General features: G+C 39.0%; 1 protein-coding gene across 1 annotated transcript in view; it reads left to right on the forward strand.

The window, feature by feature from the left end:
• Nucleotides 1-8,286: 8,286 nt before the first annotated feature.
• The window catches only part of LOC149255892 (uncharacterized), a 63,467-nt gene continuing 52,461 nt past the window's right edge, over nt 8,287-19,292 (forward strand). The window contains exon 1 of the mRNA XM_089455151.1: nt 8,287-8,433. Coding sequence (XP_089311277.1) covers nt 8,287-8,433 — 147 coding nt within the window. The remainder of the gene's footprint in view (nt 8,434-19,292) is intronic.

Below are 19,292 nucleotides of genomic sequence, written 5' to 3' on the forward strand. Positions count from 1 at the left end.
TTGTTAGAAATCAAATTTTATTATAGGTGGTTCAAACAAAGCTGAACAATATGATTTCTTCTAGGAGAAATTTAGGGAGAAATTCATCCCTGATCTTCTGATCAATTCATCAAAAGTTGACAGAACATTGTTATTGTTAATAGTAGTAATGAATACTTCCCAAGCTGCAAGAAGTCCATCAAGGGTTGTGTGTACCAATTCCCTATTAGATAAGGGCTCGTTAGCAGAAAAAATTTGGTCCTTGAGTTCAATAATCCTTATAAAATAAGATTGAATAGATTCTCCTTTATTCAATTTTATATCTTTGATCTGTTTCTTCAGGTCAAGGACGTGATTCAAATTTTGGACTTCAAACATGCCATCAATATTTTCATACATTTCCTTAGATGTCTTCAGTTTTGAGATACAGGTAAGAAGATAGTGTTTCAAAGAATCAAGTATAATTTTGTGGGCTTTGATATGACATTTCTTTTATCTTGCTTTAACAATAGTAGGGGAATTTTCAAGAGGCTGGGGTACACCTCCTCGGACATACACTAGAACATCTTCTTCATCCAAGCTGGTGTCCAGTCTGAGTTTCCAAGCAACATAATTTGAAGCCCCTGTCAATTTCTTGTTGTCCTTGAAGAAGGATGTGGTCATTTGAATTGATCTACTATTGTATTTTGAGCAGAAAATAAGTTATTTCAATAGATAATTGCCTTAATCTTACAACTCTTGAGCTTATCTTCACCACAACCCTGATACCATGTCAAATTTTGCAGATTTAAAAATTAATTTTTGAGATCATAAACCATAGAAGATAGTTAATGAATAGAAAGACACATGATTTAGTCCAAGACCAGGGAAAAAACTCACTATGGGGGAAAACCCTTTTTAAAATGATCTTCTATTAGATCATATTCAAATGTTTAGCACAGATACATAATCAGAGTACAAAACCCATTTTACAAATAACATTTGTAACATCCCTTTTTAATATGATAGCTTCAAAATACCACCACAAGCCTCCAAAGGTTTCCAAAATAAGAGCGGTAGACACAAGTGCGTGAAAAATTTCACAAGTACAAGAGCTAAATACTGAGAGAAATGTTCTCCAAATGCAAGATCATAATTATACTGAAGTGAGGGAAATATACTAACAATCAAACCCTAGTGCGAAAGCAATATCAAGAATAGAATATCTCTGAGCCAGATCAATATAAGAGCTAAATATTTTTGGTGTGAGAGAAATAACAACTGTAATAATACTTCTCTGGAGCGAGAGCATTAATAACAACAAATAACAAAAGAAAAAACCACTAGTGCGGGAGTTGAATGAGATTTATGCGATCTGTGAATAGATCTGCCAAATAATAGGTCTGCTAGATAATAGATTTCCCAAACAATAGATCCTCCAATGAAGATAAGAGATATGCAAATCTACAATAGATCTGCTACTAGTAATAAGAGATCTGCTACTGATAATAAGAGATATGCTACTGATAATAAGAGATCTAACAATGATGATAATAAATCTGGTACTAATAATAAGAGAGATAAATTACTGATGCGATGGCTTGATCATGGATGCGAGAGCTAGATCACTAAAGCGAGAGATAGAGAACTCGATGTGTTGCAAATGAAGGCTTCTCTTCAATATATAGAAATCTTTGAGGTAAAATCCCTTCCCCGAATTAAGTGTTTTGGAAGCTCCTAGAGTGATCCATTCAAATTAGACGACTTAAGTGATTTTATTTTGCAGATGTCTAATTGCTTTATAAAATATTTTTGAAATAAGTTTTTCTCTTATGAAAAATCATTTTCTCTTGAGAAATAATTTGCTTCAAGTGTGAAAGGGGTTAACCACATAAAGTTATTTCTGGGGAAATGTTTCCTTAGTTTCTCAAAATTCAACAAGCTCCACTTGAGTTGGAGAAGAGCCAACTAAAAGAGAGGAAAAGTTATTGGGGTGATAGATGGTAACCTATTAATTTGTTAGCTCAGGAATAAATTCCCTCCTTTGGAAATCCTTCCTCATCAAGAAATACCCATCCTATCCCTTTGAGGAATTTAATTTGGTTAAGGAAAAATATATTTTTAATATGAAAACCCACATGTGCACACAAGGAAAGGTTGACCCTAAAGAGAAATTGGAGATGGCTATAAATACAAGTCAAGTGATCCTCATCTGGACATCATCATCAAGCATATTATTCATCTCTCTTCTTTGGTTTGGCTCACATAGGTCTGAAGTAGTTTGTCCGAAATTGCAGGGTCTGAGCTTGCACATGTGGATTAGGATTTTGGTTTGTAGCCACAATGTTGGAACAAGAAAATTTTGGTTGTAGCCGCTTGCATACAAATTTCTTCGTGCGGTTGGAATGCTTCAATTGCCGACAAGATCTCTCACTTTGTGCAGTTGGGAACTAGGGTTTATATTGACAATTGACCGCAAGCTTGGAACATTAACTCTAATTAGTATTGTCGTTTGGATCATCTCTTGGATATCGTTTGGTTGGTTTTGCTGGATAGTTTTGTAATTGAAGAATTGGAATATTGTATTCTCTCTTTGTTGAATATTTTATGAAAATCTAATAAGAAGTAGAATTTGAAAGAGTTCCCCCCCTTGTGGGGTTTTTCCCTGGTCTTTGACCAAACATGGTGTCTCTTATTTGTATCTTATTGTTCATTACATTTACTATTCTATCTACAATTTCTATTGATCATTGGAAGATTAAATTGTTTTGAAAGATTGTTAATTAAAGAAAAGAATTAGGCTAAAGTGATTGTAACAAATAGAAAAATGGTAAAATTAACATGTTGTCAAAGGTAAGGTGAAGATAAGCCCAAGGAGACAAGGAACAAGAACAATCATTATTGAAATAAGTTGAGGAAGCCTATTTGGCTTGGTCAAGATGTCTACCTCCTACTTCAAGGATACTTATAAGCTTGGTGATTCATCTAACTTTATTGCCTGAAAAATAAGGTTGGAAATCATATTGGATGATAATGATGTTTTGGAATATGTACAAGTAAAGGTACCTAAGCCTCCAATGGATGCTTCTATTGTTATCAAGTCTATGTACTAGAAAGGTGATCTCAAAGATAAGAAGATTATTATTGATGGTTTACAAGATCATTTGCTTGTTTATGTTGGTAACTTAAAGGCATCTAAGGATATGTATGAAAAACTGGTCGGGATGTATGAGGTCAACAACTTGAATCACATCCTCTCTTTGAAGGATCAACTCAAAGAGATAAATATGAACAAAGGAGAATTTGTGCAATCCTATATCATGAGGGTATCCCATTTAAGGGATCAATTGCAAGATGTAGGTGAGTAGGTATATGATAGGGAGTTGGTATTGGTCACTCTTCGAGGTCTTCCTCCTTTTTGGGAAACATTCATTACTACTCTAAGGAACAATAATGTATTCCCGTCATTTGATGAGCTCGTTGGTAAGTGCACTCAAGAGGAGATCAGGATGATTGACAAAGGGAAAATTCAAAAGAATGAAGGAGAACCCTCGACATTTGTTATTCAATATAAGAAAAATAAAGGTAAAGGGATACCATCCAATCAAAGAAAGTCTTCTCCCAAATCGAGGGCCTCAAAGAGAAGATTGAGAAAAGATAGACCTCAAATTGAATGCTACAATTTCCATAAGTATGGTCACTATGCCTGAGACTGTCTGAGAAAGAGAGATGCTCCAAGATCCAACCGAGGCTACTATAATAACAGGTACGATGATAGAAGAATAAATGATGATAAAAGAAGAAGAGACACACCTCATGATCTAGAAGGAAGTTGTAGTCCTCAATAGAGAGCAAGAAATTCTAGGTATGAAAATAATGGAGCTGTTAGTCAATATAAATATATTCTTATTTCCACTCTCTCTAGTTCTTCTCCTCCAAATTCACATGATAGTTGGTTAGTAGATAGTGCGGCTTCTACACACTTCTGTAGATACAAGGTAGTCCTCTCCAATGTGGATGAGAGGGAGACAATTTTAAAGATATTCTTGGGGATAAATCTACATTTCAAGTTAAAGGTTTTGGTTATGTTAAATTTGACTTTTATTTTGGGGAATACATTCTTCTTCATGATGTGATGTATGTTTCAGAACTAAAGAAGAATTCAGTATCCATTTCTACCTTGGAAGAAAAAGGGATGAGAGTAGCTTTCATAAAAGGTAAAGTCCTCACATGGCTTTGTGGAATCTCATATGAGAATTGTATTCACATTGGGATCTAGAGTTGAAGGGCTCTATATAGTTAATGGGAGACCTCTGCTAGAAACGGTCCACGACACCAATCACCAGAGTGAGCTATGGCATTGCAGGTTGTGACATCTACACTATGAAGCCCTACCAAAGTTGAAGAAGCTAGCCTATGGGATACCTAATGTTCAAGAAAGGCATGGTGGAGTATGTCTTGGATGCACCAGTGGAAAGAAAATAAGGGGACCATCCCCCTCTAACAGGAATAAGACATATGATATTCTTCAACTCATTCATTTTGACCTTTGTGGACCTATGCCTATGCATTCTCTTGGTGGCCATATTTATTATATCATATTCATTGATGACTTCTCTAGGAAGACATGGATATAATATTTGAAGCACAAGGACAAGGACTTTGATATGTTTAAGGACTTTAAGGTGCAAATAGAGAATCAACCAGGGTATAAAATCAAGGTCTTTAGGTCTGATAATGACGGTGAGTACATTTCAAATGAATTTATTGACTTTTGCAAGAAGGAAGGTATTAAGAAGGAAACTATTGTACCCTACAATCTCGAGCAAAATGGAGTGGTTGAAAGAAAGAATAGGTCTATTGTGGAGGCTGCCAGAGCTATGCTACATGATCAAAAGTTACCAAAGTTCCTTTGGGGAGAAGCAACAAATACAACGGTCTATGTAAAAAATAGGGTTCCTCATCAAGCCTTGGACAAAAAGACTCCCGAAGAAATGTTCATTGATATGAATCTTGATATTGGTCATCTCAGGATATTTGGTTTCCTTGTATACTTTCATGTGCCGAAGGATAAGAGGAAGCTGGAAGTCACCAGAAAGAAGGGTATGTTTGTTGGGTATTGTGAAAATTATAAAGCATTTAGAATATATATTTTTGGACAAATGAAGATCAAGTTTAGAAGGGATGTGACCTTAGATGTTGATGTTTCCCTTAGGAAATCTAGAGACCTTCCTTCTCCTCCTCCTCCTCAGAAAGATGATGGACATATTAGAAGGTCCTTCTATGCCAGAATCTAAGAAGGATATTTTTTATGATCCCATGGAGCCTATGGACCCCTTGGACCCTCCTCCAAGTGATCCTCCTACCAAGAAAAGACCATTATGGCTTCATGATACTTTACAGGATGCTGAGAGTATGTTCCTTCCAAGAGGACCTTTAGAGAAAGTAAGAAGCCATGCAGGTACCAAGGGTACATTGTAGCTATGAGCACTATGATCCAAGCTGAGCCTTCTACCTTTGAATAAGAAGAGAAAGAACAAGTTTGGAAGGATTCTATGGATGAATAATATGAACCCATTATGAAAAATGTTGTATGGGATATTGTTCTGAGACTGAAAGGAAAGATTGTTGAAACCATGAAATGTTTTTACAGGACTAGACATGGAGCTGATGGAAGCATTGAAAAGTACAAGGCAAGGTTCATTACTAGAGGATTCTCCTAGAAATAGGGAGGATATTATGATGACTTATTTGTGCCATTTTCCTACTATACCACCATTAGATTGATTGTTTCCCTTGCTGCAAATCAAGGATGGACCCTTCACTAGAAGAATGTAAAGATGACATTTATTCATGTGATGTTACATGAAGAAGTATATATTGAGAAACCTTAGGAATTTGAAGCAAAGGACAAGAAAACTCATGTTTTTGGGTTGAAGAAAGCATTATAAGGTTTGAAGAAATCTCCTCGAGCCTGGTATGCCCACATTGACAGTTACCTAGTGAAGCTTGGATTCCCAAGAAGTAGTGCTGACTCCAACCTCTACTTCAAGGTGGTTCAAGGTATTCCTTTGATTTTGGTTTTATATGTTGATGATCTATTCTTGATAGGTAGTGAGCCTTTGATGATCGAGTGTAAGAGGGAGTTGGCCTCTGAGTTCGAAATGAAGGATCTTGACATGATGCATTACTTTTTGGGATTAGAAGTTTGGAAGAGACATGAAGAGATTTTCCTTTCTCAAGGAAAATATGTTGTAAATTTATTGGAGATATTTTGAATGATAGAATGTGAATCCTTGGCAACCTCGATGGAGATGAATTTCAAGAAGTTATGCAGAGATGCTGGACCCGACTTCACTAACCCTTCAGAGTATCATCAATTGTTTGGAGCATTAATGTTTTTTGTGAAAGGACGAACAAACATATGTTTTGCAGTGAAAACCTTGAGTCAATTCATGATTGAGCCACTTCATGCACATTGGGTTGTTGCCAAGCACATTTTGAGATATTTGCATGGGATGATCAATCTTGGTCTAAGATATACTATAGGTGATGTAAAACTACATGGATACACTCATGCTGACTGGGCTAGAAATGTTATTAATAGGAAATGAACATTTGGGTGTTGTTTTAGCTTGGGGTTTGCCATGATATCTTGGATGATCAAGGAACATAAGTCAATGGCTTTGAGTATGGCAGAGGCAGAGTATATTGTTGCTATCACGACTAGCTGTGAAGAAATTTGGTTGAGGCAGCTCTTTGGAGAGCTGTTTGAGCAGATCTTGGATAAGATAGTGATATATTGAAACAACAAGATTGGGATCTATTTGGCAGAAAATCTCGTGTTTCATGACATGTCCAAGCATATTGAGATCATATCTCATTACATATGTGACATGCTGCGGATAGGAGCCATGGGACACTGTCATATCTCGAATGATGTGTAGATTGCTTTGTTGAAAGGGAAGTTATTGGTCTTCAAAGATAAGCTTGGACTGATGGATGTGATCCTCCCAGGTAAGGGTCCCCGCTAAATGAGGACACTGAACTATTCACTTCCACCTTGTCAAAGCTCCTAGGTTGAGGAATTGATCCGAAGAGCTCATGGGGTTAAGGGAACTCATGGAAAATAGGTGTGTCTAATCCTTACCTCACAAAAATTGTGTATCTCCCCTATTCTCATCTTAGGGCGTGTCTAGTCCTTACCTCACGATAAGTGTGTATCTACCCTTACCGAGTATACCCCAATATGCATCCTCCCCACAAGATGGGCTTGTTGGGATTGTTCCTCCCCATCTGGCCAATGTGTTGAGATGATGACTTGTGCATGCCTGATCCTTACTACTATCACCCCAAGAAACTCACCTAGGTTGTATATCAGTGATGCTTGGGAACATTACAAACTCAACAAAATGTTGGAAAAATAGGTGGATGAATGAAAGAAATGCTGCATATTCAAGCCAGATAACCACTTCTACTATGATTGACCCCAGACATGGGTGAACACCCCCAGGCTACAAGGCTTTTAACCACCAATTACTCACAGTTTTAGAGACAATGTGATGATGGAGAACACTGATCACACCAGCAGATGCACAGGACCTTGTGATGGCCAGCTGCAACCAGTTAAAAGGTCTGTAAATCTGTTTCTAATACACAGACAGGATGACAACTCTCTGGCATTAAAACAATAGAAACCTGCAAGAAAATTCAATGATACATGCTAAATCCTAACACAAAGGTGGGATGACAGCCCCTCTAATGCTAAATATTAACAGCACATGAAATAATGCAGAACAGGAACAACCTGGAATAAGGAGAAGTAGTGGAGAGTGAGCAATCAACAACAAAAGAAGCTTGTATTAGCTAGAAATGCAGACTAGAAGTTGCAGGTTACAAAGTAGTTACAATCTCCAGAAGTTGAAGCTTGCAACAGAATGACATTCATCAACCTGATTACATTGTGTTTCTGGGTATATATAGAATCTGTTCACAAAAATCTCTGCTATGCTGTGTGTGAAGGTGTCTTAATGGACCACCAACCGTATTTACAAACTATTATGGGCCTCTGATACATTATGACTGTTCTAATTAACAAATTTGACATTCTCTGGTACTTTGGTGTACTCCTTGAACAGGTGGAATGTTTCCTGCATAAATGTCCATAACTGCTGAATGAATTCAACTGTTGAAGGTGGTACTTTCTCGTCCTTGACCATGCTGTTACTTATCTGTGGTAGCTGAGGACTTCATGCACTGAAGACCGGATCCTCTCTTGTTTTTTTGCCCATACAAATGGGCCAAAACACACAGCAAAATACAGAAAAAATGGACGAAGAGCTGAGGATGAACACTAGCCGTTGGATGGTTCAGGCGGACGGCCGAGATCTAATAGCAGGAGGCGATGGAAGACATGCAGTGCAATGGGGATCAATAGCAGTTGTTGGATTAAACAAACGAGCGGCGAAGATTAACGTATGGAGGCTACCGAGAGACATATGTATGAGAAGAACATGGACCGTCGAATCATGGTTGGGCCGATCCGACGGTTGACAGGGAGCGAAGATGCGAGAAAGTTAGTGGGCAGGGACCGTACTGGATGGCGGTAAATGGTTTCCCTGCACCGATCTTCGAGCAAAGGTGGTATACGTACAAGGCAGCGTGATGCAATAAGATTAAGGCACATGGCAGATGTGATGGCGGGGAAAACCACTTTCCCCGCGAGCTAACAGGTGTGCAAGTTACGGGAGCGGGGGCTGCGTATATCGTCAGATCCTCCGCAAGACGATCAGACGGTCAACAGGTTAATGCTCATGTTTTTTAGCCGATGCGACAGGTACGGGCGGGCCCAGGCTATGGATTATATTATATGTGTGGTGTTATAAGGGTTAAAGCTATAATGCCGGGGTAAAAACAAATAATAAGTTTATATATGGGTTTTAATAGAAATAAAACAAAAACGCCCAAAAGCTGTGAGAAATAGGTTAATGCAGGGCTTTTGTAATGTTTAAAACAAAATGCACGGGCACTTTGGGAAAAGGGTTTAAAGGGGTTTAAACGGGTTTTGTGAAGAGATTAAGGGGTAATGAAGGAGAATAAGGAGGATGAAAGGGAAGAAGAAATCCACTGCTGTGAACCTCTTGAAAGCATAACCAGCACTGCCAAACCTGCTTTTAACCCTTAAACACTGAATCTGTAGCAGAGCTAACACTGGCTCCTTCTGGGGATGAGATCCTCCCTGTGAGGTCTCAAGAACCTGCACATCAATGCCTTTCCAGCTGAAAACAAATTAGCCAAAATTCCTAGTGTTCCATTGGGCATGGAGTCTACTGTGCCTACACAAAACTGATAAAAGCAAAATATTTATAGCCTTTGAGGCCAACAGAGCTTAAACAACATAAACTTTCAAAAACTTCCCATTAACTGGGCCATCAAAAACTGTCTCTCCTCCCATACTTTTCAGTATGAAGGTGTTGTTCCTTTGAACCTGTGAAGGTGTTGTTTCTTTTCCTTTAGTGCATCCCATTTCAAAACCAAGTCACCAACCTGAAAATTATTTGATTTTGCCTTCCTGTCAAAGGCTTCTTTGACCTTTCTCTGATGTGCTGCAGCCTTTTCAACCAGCTGTTCTCTAATTTGATGTACCTCTGCTAGATCAATGATTCTCTTTGCCATGTCTTCTTCCTCATCCTACTCTTTTTTAAGGAATTTTGCCACAGGGAGAGATAGCTGAATTGGAAATACAGAATTAGTGCCATATACCAATTTGAAAGGAGAATACCCTGTGGATTTTTTCATGGTCACTCTGTCAGCCCACAGTGCGTACTTGAGCTTTGAATCCCAATTCTTTTTATTGTCCTCTAACATTTTTTTAATTATCCTGATTAGAATTTTATTAGAGGATTTTGCTAGACCATTTCCCTGAGGATAATATGAGGTGGAATGAACAAGTTTAATGCCCATTGAATCACACATTTCCACCAGCTCTTTTGCCCTGAAGGCTGCTGCATTATCTGTTACTAGTTTGTGTGGACAACCAAGTCCGCTGAAGATACTTTCTATCAAAAACTTGATGACCACATTATGATTAGCGTTCCTTGTAGGGACTGCTTCAATCCACTTAGTGAAATAATCAGTGGCTACTAATATCCACCTGTGCTGGCCACTTTAATGTGGATTAATTTCTCCAATAAAATCCAAGGCCCAATGCTGAAAAGGTCCTTTTGCCTGAATTGGTTTTAGGGGCCAGGATTTCAACTGCTGTCTTCCTTCAAATATTTGGCACCTGTCACAAGATCTAACAAAAGCAAACACATCAGAAAATAAGGTGGGCCAATAGTACCTAGCTCTGAGAACTTTATGGGCTGTAGTTTTCCAATAATGGTGCCATCCACATATGCTGTTATGAAACTGCTGCATAACTTCTTTTGACTGATATTTGTCCAGACACCTTAAAAGCACACCAGATGGATCCCTCCAGTAGAGCAGATTTTCCATAATGCAAAATTTTTCTACTCTAAGCTTTAAAGTTCTAGATTGACTTGGAGTAAATTCTGAAGGGATCTCTAGCTTCAACAAGAAATTAATTATTTCAGCATACCAGTTACACGAAGCTAGATTTTCGGTCACTGACTGTTTACTCTCGGTTTCAGTTGCCTCTTCCTTTTCTTCATTTGTTTGACCATTTTCTGCATTTGCATATAAGAACTCAATGTCTAATGATCTACAATTTTCCTCAGCCAATAGCTTGGCAAGCCCCTGACCTCTGACCAACTTGGTGGGCTTCAGTTCTATATTAAATTCAAGCATTTTAGCAATCCATTTTGCCCTTCTTCCATCAGCATCAGGTTGTGTTAGGACATCTTTTATTGCAGCAGAGGGCACATATGCAATTATTTTTGAATGCAAGATATAGACTCTGAAAGCCTTTAAGGATTTAATAAGAGCATATGCCTATTTTTCTATAATATCATACCTCAGTTCAACATCCCTCAAGTTCTTGCTGAAAAATGCTACTGGATGCTCTGAACCTTCTTCATCTTGCGGCAATAAAAGCGCTGCAATGGTGTCTTCAGAGGCAAAAGAAAATATATGGAACTCCTTGTTGTAATTTGGGCTGCTTAGTGTGGGAGCTTCCATAATAGCCTTTTTGATGGAATCAAATGATTTTCTTGCTGTTTCAGTCCATCTTACCTTTGATCCTTTTTCAACATGGAGGTCACATGCTTAACCAACTCTGCAAGATTTGGAATAAACCTCCTGACAAAATTAATTTTGCCCAAAAAATACTGAATATCCTTCTTTGATCTAGGGATAGTGAAAGACTGTATGGCTTTGACTCTTTCTGGGTCAATCTGAACACTTGCAGCAGATACAATATGTCCTAACAACTTGCCTTCTTCTAAAACAAGTGATTTTTTGGGATTGACTGATATTCCAAACCTCCTGCACTTCAGAAACACCTTTTTCAAATGCTGCAAATGATTTTGATGGTTGCTGGAGTAAACTATTATATCAACAAGGTAGATAAGCACAAATTTGTCCTTCTCTCCCACAAATGCTATGTCCATAGCTCTCTGAAAGGTGGCTCTAGCATTCATCAATCTAAATGGCATTTTGGCATACATAAAAGTGCCCCAAGGAGTGGTAAATGCAGTCTTTTCTTGATCATATGGGTGCACAACAATCTGATTAAAGCCTGAAAATCCATCCAAAAATGACATCACTTTGGCTCCTGAGACCTTTTGCAACAAGTGCTCCATCTTTGGCAGGGGATAGTTGTCTTTCTTGGAGCATTTGTTCAAATTTATGAAATCAACACACAGTCTAATTTCTCCACTCTTCTTCCTCACCACCACTAGATTGGCTACCCATTTTGAATACCTGAGAGGAACTATGATCTTGGCAGCCAACAATTTTTTAATTTATTTTTCAATTAGAGGAAGAAGCATAGGATTTATTGGTCTCAGCTTCTGCTTGCAAGGAACATTGTCTTTCTCCAGAGGGATTTTATGCTGAATTATATTCTTGTCATAAGTTTTTAGATCACTATACTCCCAGGAAAACACATCAGCAAATTGCCTCATTAAATCGCAGTATTCAACACTTTGATCAGCAGACAAATGAGTGGACAAATTTACATATTTAGGCTGACCTGGAATTCCTATATCATGCTTACAGACTGCAGATTGGCTTTCTTTTTGGGCAGCTTTGTAAGGCACATCATTCTGGTCAAACAATCTTTCTAGAGGAATTAGACCCTTTGGAATATGGTTACTAGGAAGTTGGACAATGCTGTCTTTACCAATTTTATTTATAAGCTGGGATTTGGGATTTTCTAACAAGACATCATTTTCTTGGTCAATTTGCATCTCAGAAAATTCACCAATGACTTGAAGGAATCTATTCAACTCATCATCATCTTCAAAAACTTTCCAATGGTGGACATTATCAGGGAAGGAAGGTCTATATTTCATTTGAACTTCATACACTAGTCTGGGAGGCATGGGAGGTATAAACAGACTAGCAGACACAACAAGGGAATCAACAAGTTGATTTTGGGCTCTAGGAATGTATGAAATACAAAAAAAAATCAAAAGAATCTCTAACTCTCCATACCTCATCTCTGTACACTTTCAGCCTTGGGTGCTTTGCCTGAAATGTTTTATTTATTTGCTGAATTATCGGATCAGCATCTCCAAACACCTTCAGATTCTTGATTCCTCTATATTTTGCTACATTAAGGCCTAACAGCAAAGCTTCATATTATTCTATGTTATTTGTGACTTGAAAAACCAGCTTGAAAGACAGCTGAATGCTTTCTTTTTATGGAGAAACTAGCACCACCCCTGCTCCTGCAGTCTCCTTGGAACACGCTCCATCAAAGAATAACTCCCAAATCTGACTTCCTTGCTCTTTCTTGGCCTGAACAATTGGTTTCTTGATCTACATTACGGCCTTATGAGATTCTTCCATTTGGAGAATGCATGCTCCAAAATCAGTGTCCACTGCATATATAGGATGATTTGTAGGGTTCTTCTCATCACTAATGATATATGCCAACTGTGCTTCTCTATATAACCTCTTTCTTTCTCCTCCAAACACTGGGACAGTGGCATACGATAAATCATTCTATAAGGTCCCACCTAATCTCTTAATCCACCCTCTGGACAGCAGCATGCCAAAATTAGGAGGGACATCTGCTACCATAATATCCATCATGATACTCTTCATGGGCAGCTGAGTTAAGGTAATGGCCAAATCTTTAACCAATCCAAGACATTTCACCTTCCTTGAATCAAAAGTGAATAAATCATGATAGGGTCTAGTGATATCAAGGTCTAACTCTTCCATGAAAACTTTAGGCATTAGATTGTGGCTGGCCCTTATGTCTAGTAGGTAGTTGTGGAGGATTTTGTCATGAATGGTCAATGAAACATAAAAAGATGGACAATTATTATCAGCAGGTTCAACCATAGGACTGAGCACAATAGCAGGTTTATCATCTTGCAAATTGATAAAGTCAATGGAGGTTTGTTTGGTTTGTAGCTCAAGGGCTTCAAGAATAGGCTTCCTAAATACTTCACTCTTCACCAACTCAACCAGAGGCACAAATATTTTCAATTTTTGAACCTCTGACTCAAAGCTGAAAGAAGAATGTGACTTATCAGAACATTTTACCTCTTGAACAGGAGCTTTGAGGATGACTGGATCAGCTGCTGGTCTTCTCTGCTTGCTATTCTGTGGTTCTGTTTGGACATCAGTTCTTTGGGAAAAAATTTATTTGACATTCTTTGCATTCGGCCTCAAATTATATCTCTGCTGCTTCTCACCAGTTTGTAGATCAACTCCTCTTTCCCACTCTTGACTATTTTGTTCTTGCAGCAATGACTGTTCATACTCAGCCAATGTCAAAAATGCAGCGCTGCCTTTATCTTCCATACAGTGAATTTGATCCTCATCTTCTTCAAATTGTTCCTCCTCCATGACTACATTTTGGAAAGGAGCTTTAACTTTCTGATCTTCTTTTGAATCTTCACCCCTCTGCATAATTTGTAAGTATTCATTTTCTCTTCTAAATGGAATAGGATTTCTTTGAGCAAATGTGTTCTACTGCCTTGTTCTCCCTGAATTTTGCTCAACCTTTAGCTTAGAAATTTCAGCAGCCAATGACTCTATCATCTTAGTCATTTTGTCTAATTTAGGCTCTAAAGATGATGCAGAAGAAGTAGATGCTTTGTTTCTCTGTTTCCTTCTATCAGCTTGGCTTTTAAGCTTCTCTGCAGCCATTATATTATATTCTACTTCTAAGGCTGCATCCCGCATGTCTGCCAGTCTGGCACATCTCCTTTCTCTCAATAACAGGCAGAAATCAGAGTCAAAAGCATTGGCATAAGTGAGTTTGGCAGAAGTGGGAGTAGGTTTCACCTCAGATGGTATCTTACTATACATTCAATTAAATCTTTTGTTAAAGTCAGGTATTGACTCCCCATTTTCCCTCTTCAGATTACCAAACTCAGTATGATAATACAACAAGTCCTTCTTATCTTCCCATTGTTTCAAAAATGCATCATCTAATGCTTCTATATCTGTTATAGATCTCTGGGGCAATTCTCTAAACCACTTCCTAGCCTCTCCATCAAGGCTCTGGACAAAAACTCTCATCCACACATCATTTTCACTTATATCTAAATGATCAGCATAACTGTAAAAAGCTTCAAGGTGTTATTCTACTGTTACTCCCTCTGTGCCAGTGAATTTAGGCATATATTTCTGATATTCTCCCACAGGCATAGGATTTAAAGGGACAGGCAATACCAACGGTCCATATCTGGCAGCTACAATTCTTTCTATCCTCATAGGTGCTTGCTTTCCAACCATGATTGAAATATTGGGAAGAATACTAGCAGATAGAGTAATAGCGGGTAATGTGATGGATGGTAGAGATAAAGGGATATTTTGGACTGAATAAGATGCTTTCTTTGGACTGAGATTCAAAGGGGAACTAACTGTACAAGGGGCTGAACTAATCTCTGAATATTTTTCCCTATTAGCAGTGCTGTGCTCTAAATCCTCAAACTGTAAATCTTCAACAATAACTTTATCATTTAGAGATGAATGAGACTTCTTAGGCTTACCTAATCCTGATGCCCCTTTCTGTGAAGCTTTCTTCGACTTAACAATCTTCTCAGGCTCAGGCACTGGTTCAGCTGGTAGTTTCTGAGGATTTCTTCGAGTATTTCTCACAAACTGAGCCAGAACTTCAATGTGGAGTCGCCAAAGGTTGGTCTTCCTGCAATGGAGTCGCCAGACAGATGATTACAACCAGAAACTGTGTTCAAACCTTGTCTGTCATCAAAGCTTGAAGCTGTGTCGTTCTCCCAGGGAAGCTGAGCTTCGATTCTTCTTTCCCTGGCAACGGTGCCAATTAATGTTATCACCCCAAGAAACTCACCTAGGTTGTATATCAGTGATGCTCGGGAACATTACAAACTCAACAAAATGTTGGAAAAATAGGTGGATGAATGAAAGAAATGCTGCATATTCAAGCCAGATAACCACTTCTACTATGATTGACCCTAGACATGGGTGAACACCCTCAGGCTACAAGGCTTTTAACCACCAATTACTCACAGTTTTAGAGACAATGTGATGATGGAGAACACTGATCACACCAGCAGATGCACAGGACCCTGTGATGGCCAACTGTAACTAGTTAAAAGGTCTGTAAATCTGTTTCTAATACACAGACAAGATGACAGCTCTCTGGCATTAAAACAATAGAAACATGCAAGCAAATTCAATGATACATGCTAAATCCTAACATAGAGGTCGGATGGCAGCCCCTCTAATGCTAAATATTAACAGCACATGAAATAATGCAGAACAAACACAACCTGGAACAAGGAGAAGTAGTGGAGAGTAAGCAATCAACAACAAAAGAAGCTTGTATTAGTTGGAAACGCAGACCAGAAGCTGTAGGTTACAAAGTAGTTTTAGTCTCCAGAAGTTGAAGCTTGCAACAGAATGACATTCATTAACCTGATTACATTGTGTTTCTGGGTATATATAGAATTTGTTCACAAAATCTCTGCCATGTTGTGCGTGAAGGTGTCTTAATGGACCACCAACTGCATTTACAAACTATTATGGGCCTCTAATACATTCTGACTATTCTAATTAACAAATTTGACATTCTTTGGTACTTTGGTGTACTTCTTGAACAGGTGGAATGTTTCCTACATAAATGTCCATAACTGTTGAATGAATTCAACTGCTGAAGGTGGTAATTTCTCATCTTTGACCGTGCTGTTACTCAATTGTGGTCGCTGAGGAATTCATGCACTGAAGACCAGGTCCTCTCTTGTTTTTTTGCACGCACAAACGGGCCAAAAACACAGCAAAATACATCAAAAATGGACAAAGAGCCGAGGATGAATGCTGGCCGTTGGATGGCTCAAGCGGACGACCAAGATCTAATAACGGGAGGCGATGGAAGACATGCAGCACAATGGGGATCAATAACAGCCGTTGGATTAAACAAACGAGTAGTGGAGATTAACGTATGGAGGCTACCGGGAGACATATGTATGAGAAGAATGTGGACCGTCAGATCATGGTTGGGCCGATCCGATGGTTGACAGGGAGCAGAGATGCGAGAAAGTTAGCGGGCGAGGACCGTATTGGATGGCGGTAAACAGTTTCCCTACACCACTCTTTGGGAAAAGGTGGTATACGTACAAGGAAGCACGATGCAATAAGATTAAGGCATGTGGCAGATGTGATGGAGGGGAAAACCACTTTCCCCGCAAGCTAACGGGTGTGCAAGGTACGGGAGCGGGGGCTGTGTATATCGTTGGATCCTCCAAGGGACGATCGGATGGTCAACAGATTAATGCTCATGTTTGTTAGCCGATGCGACAGGTATGGGCGGGCCCGGGCTATGGATTATATTATATGCGCGGTGTTATAAGGGTTAAAGCTATAATGCCGGGGTAAAACAAATAATAAGTTTATATATGGGTTTTAATAGAAATAAAACAAAAATACCCAAAAGCCGTGAGAAATTAGTTAATGCAGGGATTTTGTAATGTTTAAAACAAAATACACGGGCTGGTGGTTTCTAGTATTGTAGCAATAATGCTGCAACTCCTGGGACTCCCTTCTTCACTTTTATCAACCCGGTAGTTCGTAACAAACTTGGAAGCGACGATGCTATATGCACAAGTACTAGCTCTTGCCGTAGCTGTCACTGGATTAGCTAGCACAAGTTTGCTAGGAGCTTAAGCCAACTTCTATGAGCTCTCATAAGAAGCTTTTAACGGTGATGGATGAAAGCTAACTCAACCAGAGGCTAATCTACTTGCAGAAAGAGGTTGAAAGCTAGAAAGGAACGCAAACCCTAACAAACCCTAGTTTTACTGACTAACCCTACTGGTGCAAGTAAAAGGATGAAGCTACAAGAATGGATGCCATTGAATTTTAGAAAGGTAAAATGCATGTGACTAAGCTACTTCTGAAGAGAAATATGAAGAAAACATCTTTTTTCATTTTTGAGTACTTCGTCAAGATTATTTTGCATATGCTTTAACTGTTTTTGACTGTGCAGAGGTTAACTGGCGAAAGGAAATGGAGTAGGTTCTTGCAAGAGGTTGGGAAGGTTAGAAGAGGGCCTAAGGGGCCCCTAACACCCTTCCAGAGAGTTTCACAGTGATCAGATTCCAAGAAACCACTTTCGTGAGCTTCTACAGGAAGTCTGTAGGGGTTCTACAAGATGTTCTGTGGCTTCTACAAGATGTTCCGAAAGGAGATTTTTGAAGGTTTGATGGTGGAAAAGAGGTGAAGAAGTGGGTATGGAGGTTGATGATGATGTGGAAGGGTCTAGGACCTGGCGAATGAAGCAGGTGAGTGACAAGGACGGTTGGATTTGTTCATGGAGGGGTAGAGCAATGTTGCACAAAAATATGGAAATTAGGTCAAAGTGAGGGTACGTAGCAAATGTGAGGCAAGAATCAGAGTTGGAGGGTGGAGCAGGTGGTATTGATGGAGTAGGGGTAGGCAAAGAGGTTTTATAGGTGCTTTGCAAGTTATTTTCCAAACTATTCAAACAAAGACTCGAAAAACCAAAGACCTAGCTACTTTAACCTAATCTGACCTGAATATCAGCAAAGCAAATGAGAAGAAGTTTATTGCAACGAAATCATGTGAAATAGCTATGCAAACTAAGAAATCATGAACCTAAACATGTAACCTCAAATGGTATCAACTTCTGCAGATGAGAATCTACACTAACAATTGCATGATGAAGCAAAGACAGTGTTTTTGGTAGCGACAAGGACACCTTGGTCTCAGCTCATGGTCCCACAGAGGAAGAGGTGAGATCAAGGGTGCTTGATGGCCTTTTTCTGAAGATCTTCTCTGTTATTAACCTATCAAAACAATCTGAACCTGAAAATCCTTTTTAATCATCAACAATGACCTATATAATCAAGCAAAATTGTAATCTACTTAACAGAAATTATTTGATAAAGACATTCAAAACATATAACAGTATAAGAAGGAGGCCTTGGCACTTGGGTTGGGCCCAACCCCAAGAGCTACAAGCTCCTAATAAAAAGCTCAGGACTAATGCCAAAGGAAACTGCTTTCCATTTTTCAAAAATAACCATGTCACAAGAAAGTTGCACAGCAGAAACTACAAAAATGAGCTTAGAAACTAGCAGCACTATAGTGCAAAATACAATTGCTCAAAAAGTAAACTACAAAGGCTAGAAGCCTTCCTATTTATGCACTACGAGGGTTTCCAACAACCCTCCTTAACTCGAGGGGCTCGGCTGCTCAAACTGCCAGTGATCAGTCACTTTACACAAAACTGCTCAGCTGCCATTGAGAATCCTTTTCGGTGGCCTGCTGAACTCCGAGCTAAGGGTGGAGATTTCGAGGAAGGGGCCATTTAGTGTAGGAGACACCCTTCCCACGAATCCTCACCCTTGTTCCTTCATGCTTGGCTGTCATATGGCTCATAAATGCTTTGCTTTGGTCCAAAATTTGTCCAAAAATTTGCAATAACCATGTGTTAGCCTTCTTGGTCAAGTGACTATCCTCTTTCGTTCAACTAACATAAATATACTCAAAAAAACATGCATAAACTATGAAAAATGGTGGATTGATGAAGAACAGTAGGCAAAATGAGCCCAATAAGTTACCAATTTTTGGGGCTCATCATCACCCCCTTGCTAAATGGGTTGCTCATCCTCTGAGAAACTAATCTCATCATCCTTGATAGCTTTGACTGCCTCTCTCATGTTCTAGGCCTATGCGGTGATGTCTTCTTC

This window comes from Pinus tabuliformis, chromosome 7 (genome assembly GCF_031772625.1).
Source record: "Pinus tabuliformis cultivar Carrire ecotype Pingquan chromosome 7, CPIR1, whole genome shotgun sequence".
NCBI classification, from domain to species: domain Eukaryota; kingdom Viridiplantae; phylum Streptophyta; class Pinopsida; order Pinales; family Pinaceae; genus Pinus; species Pinus tabuliformis.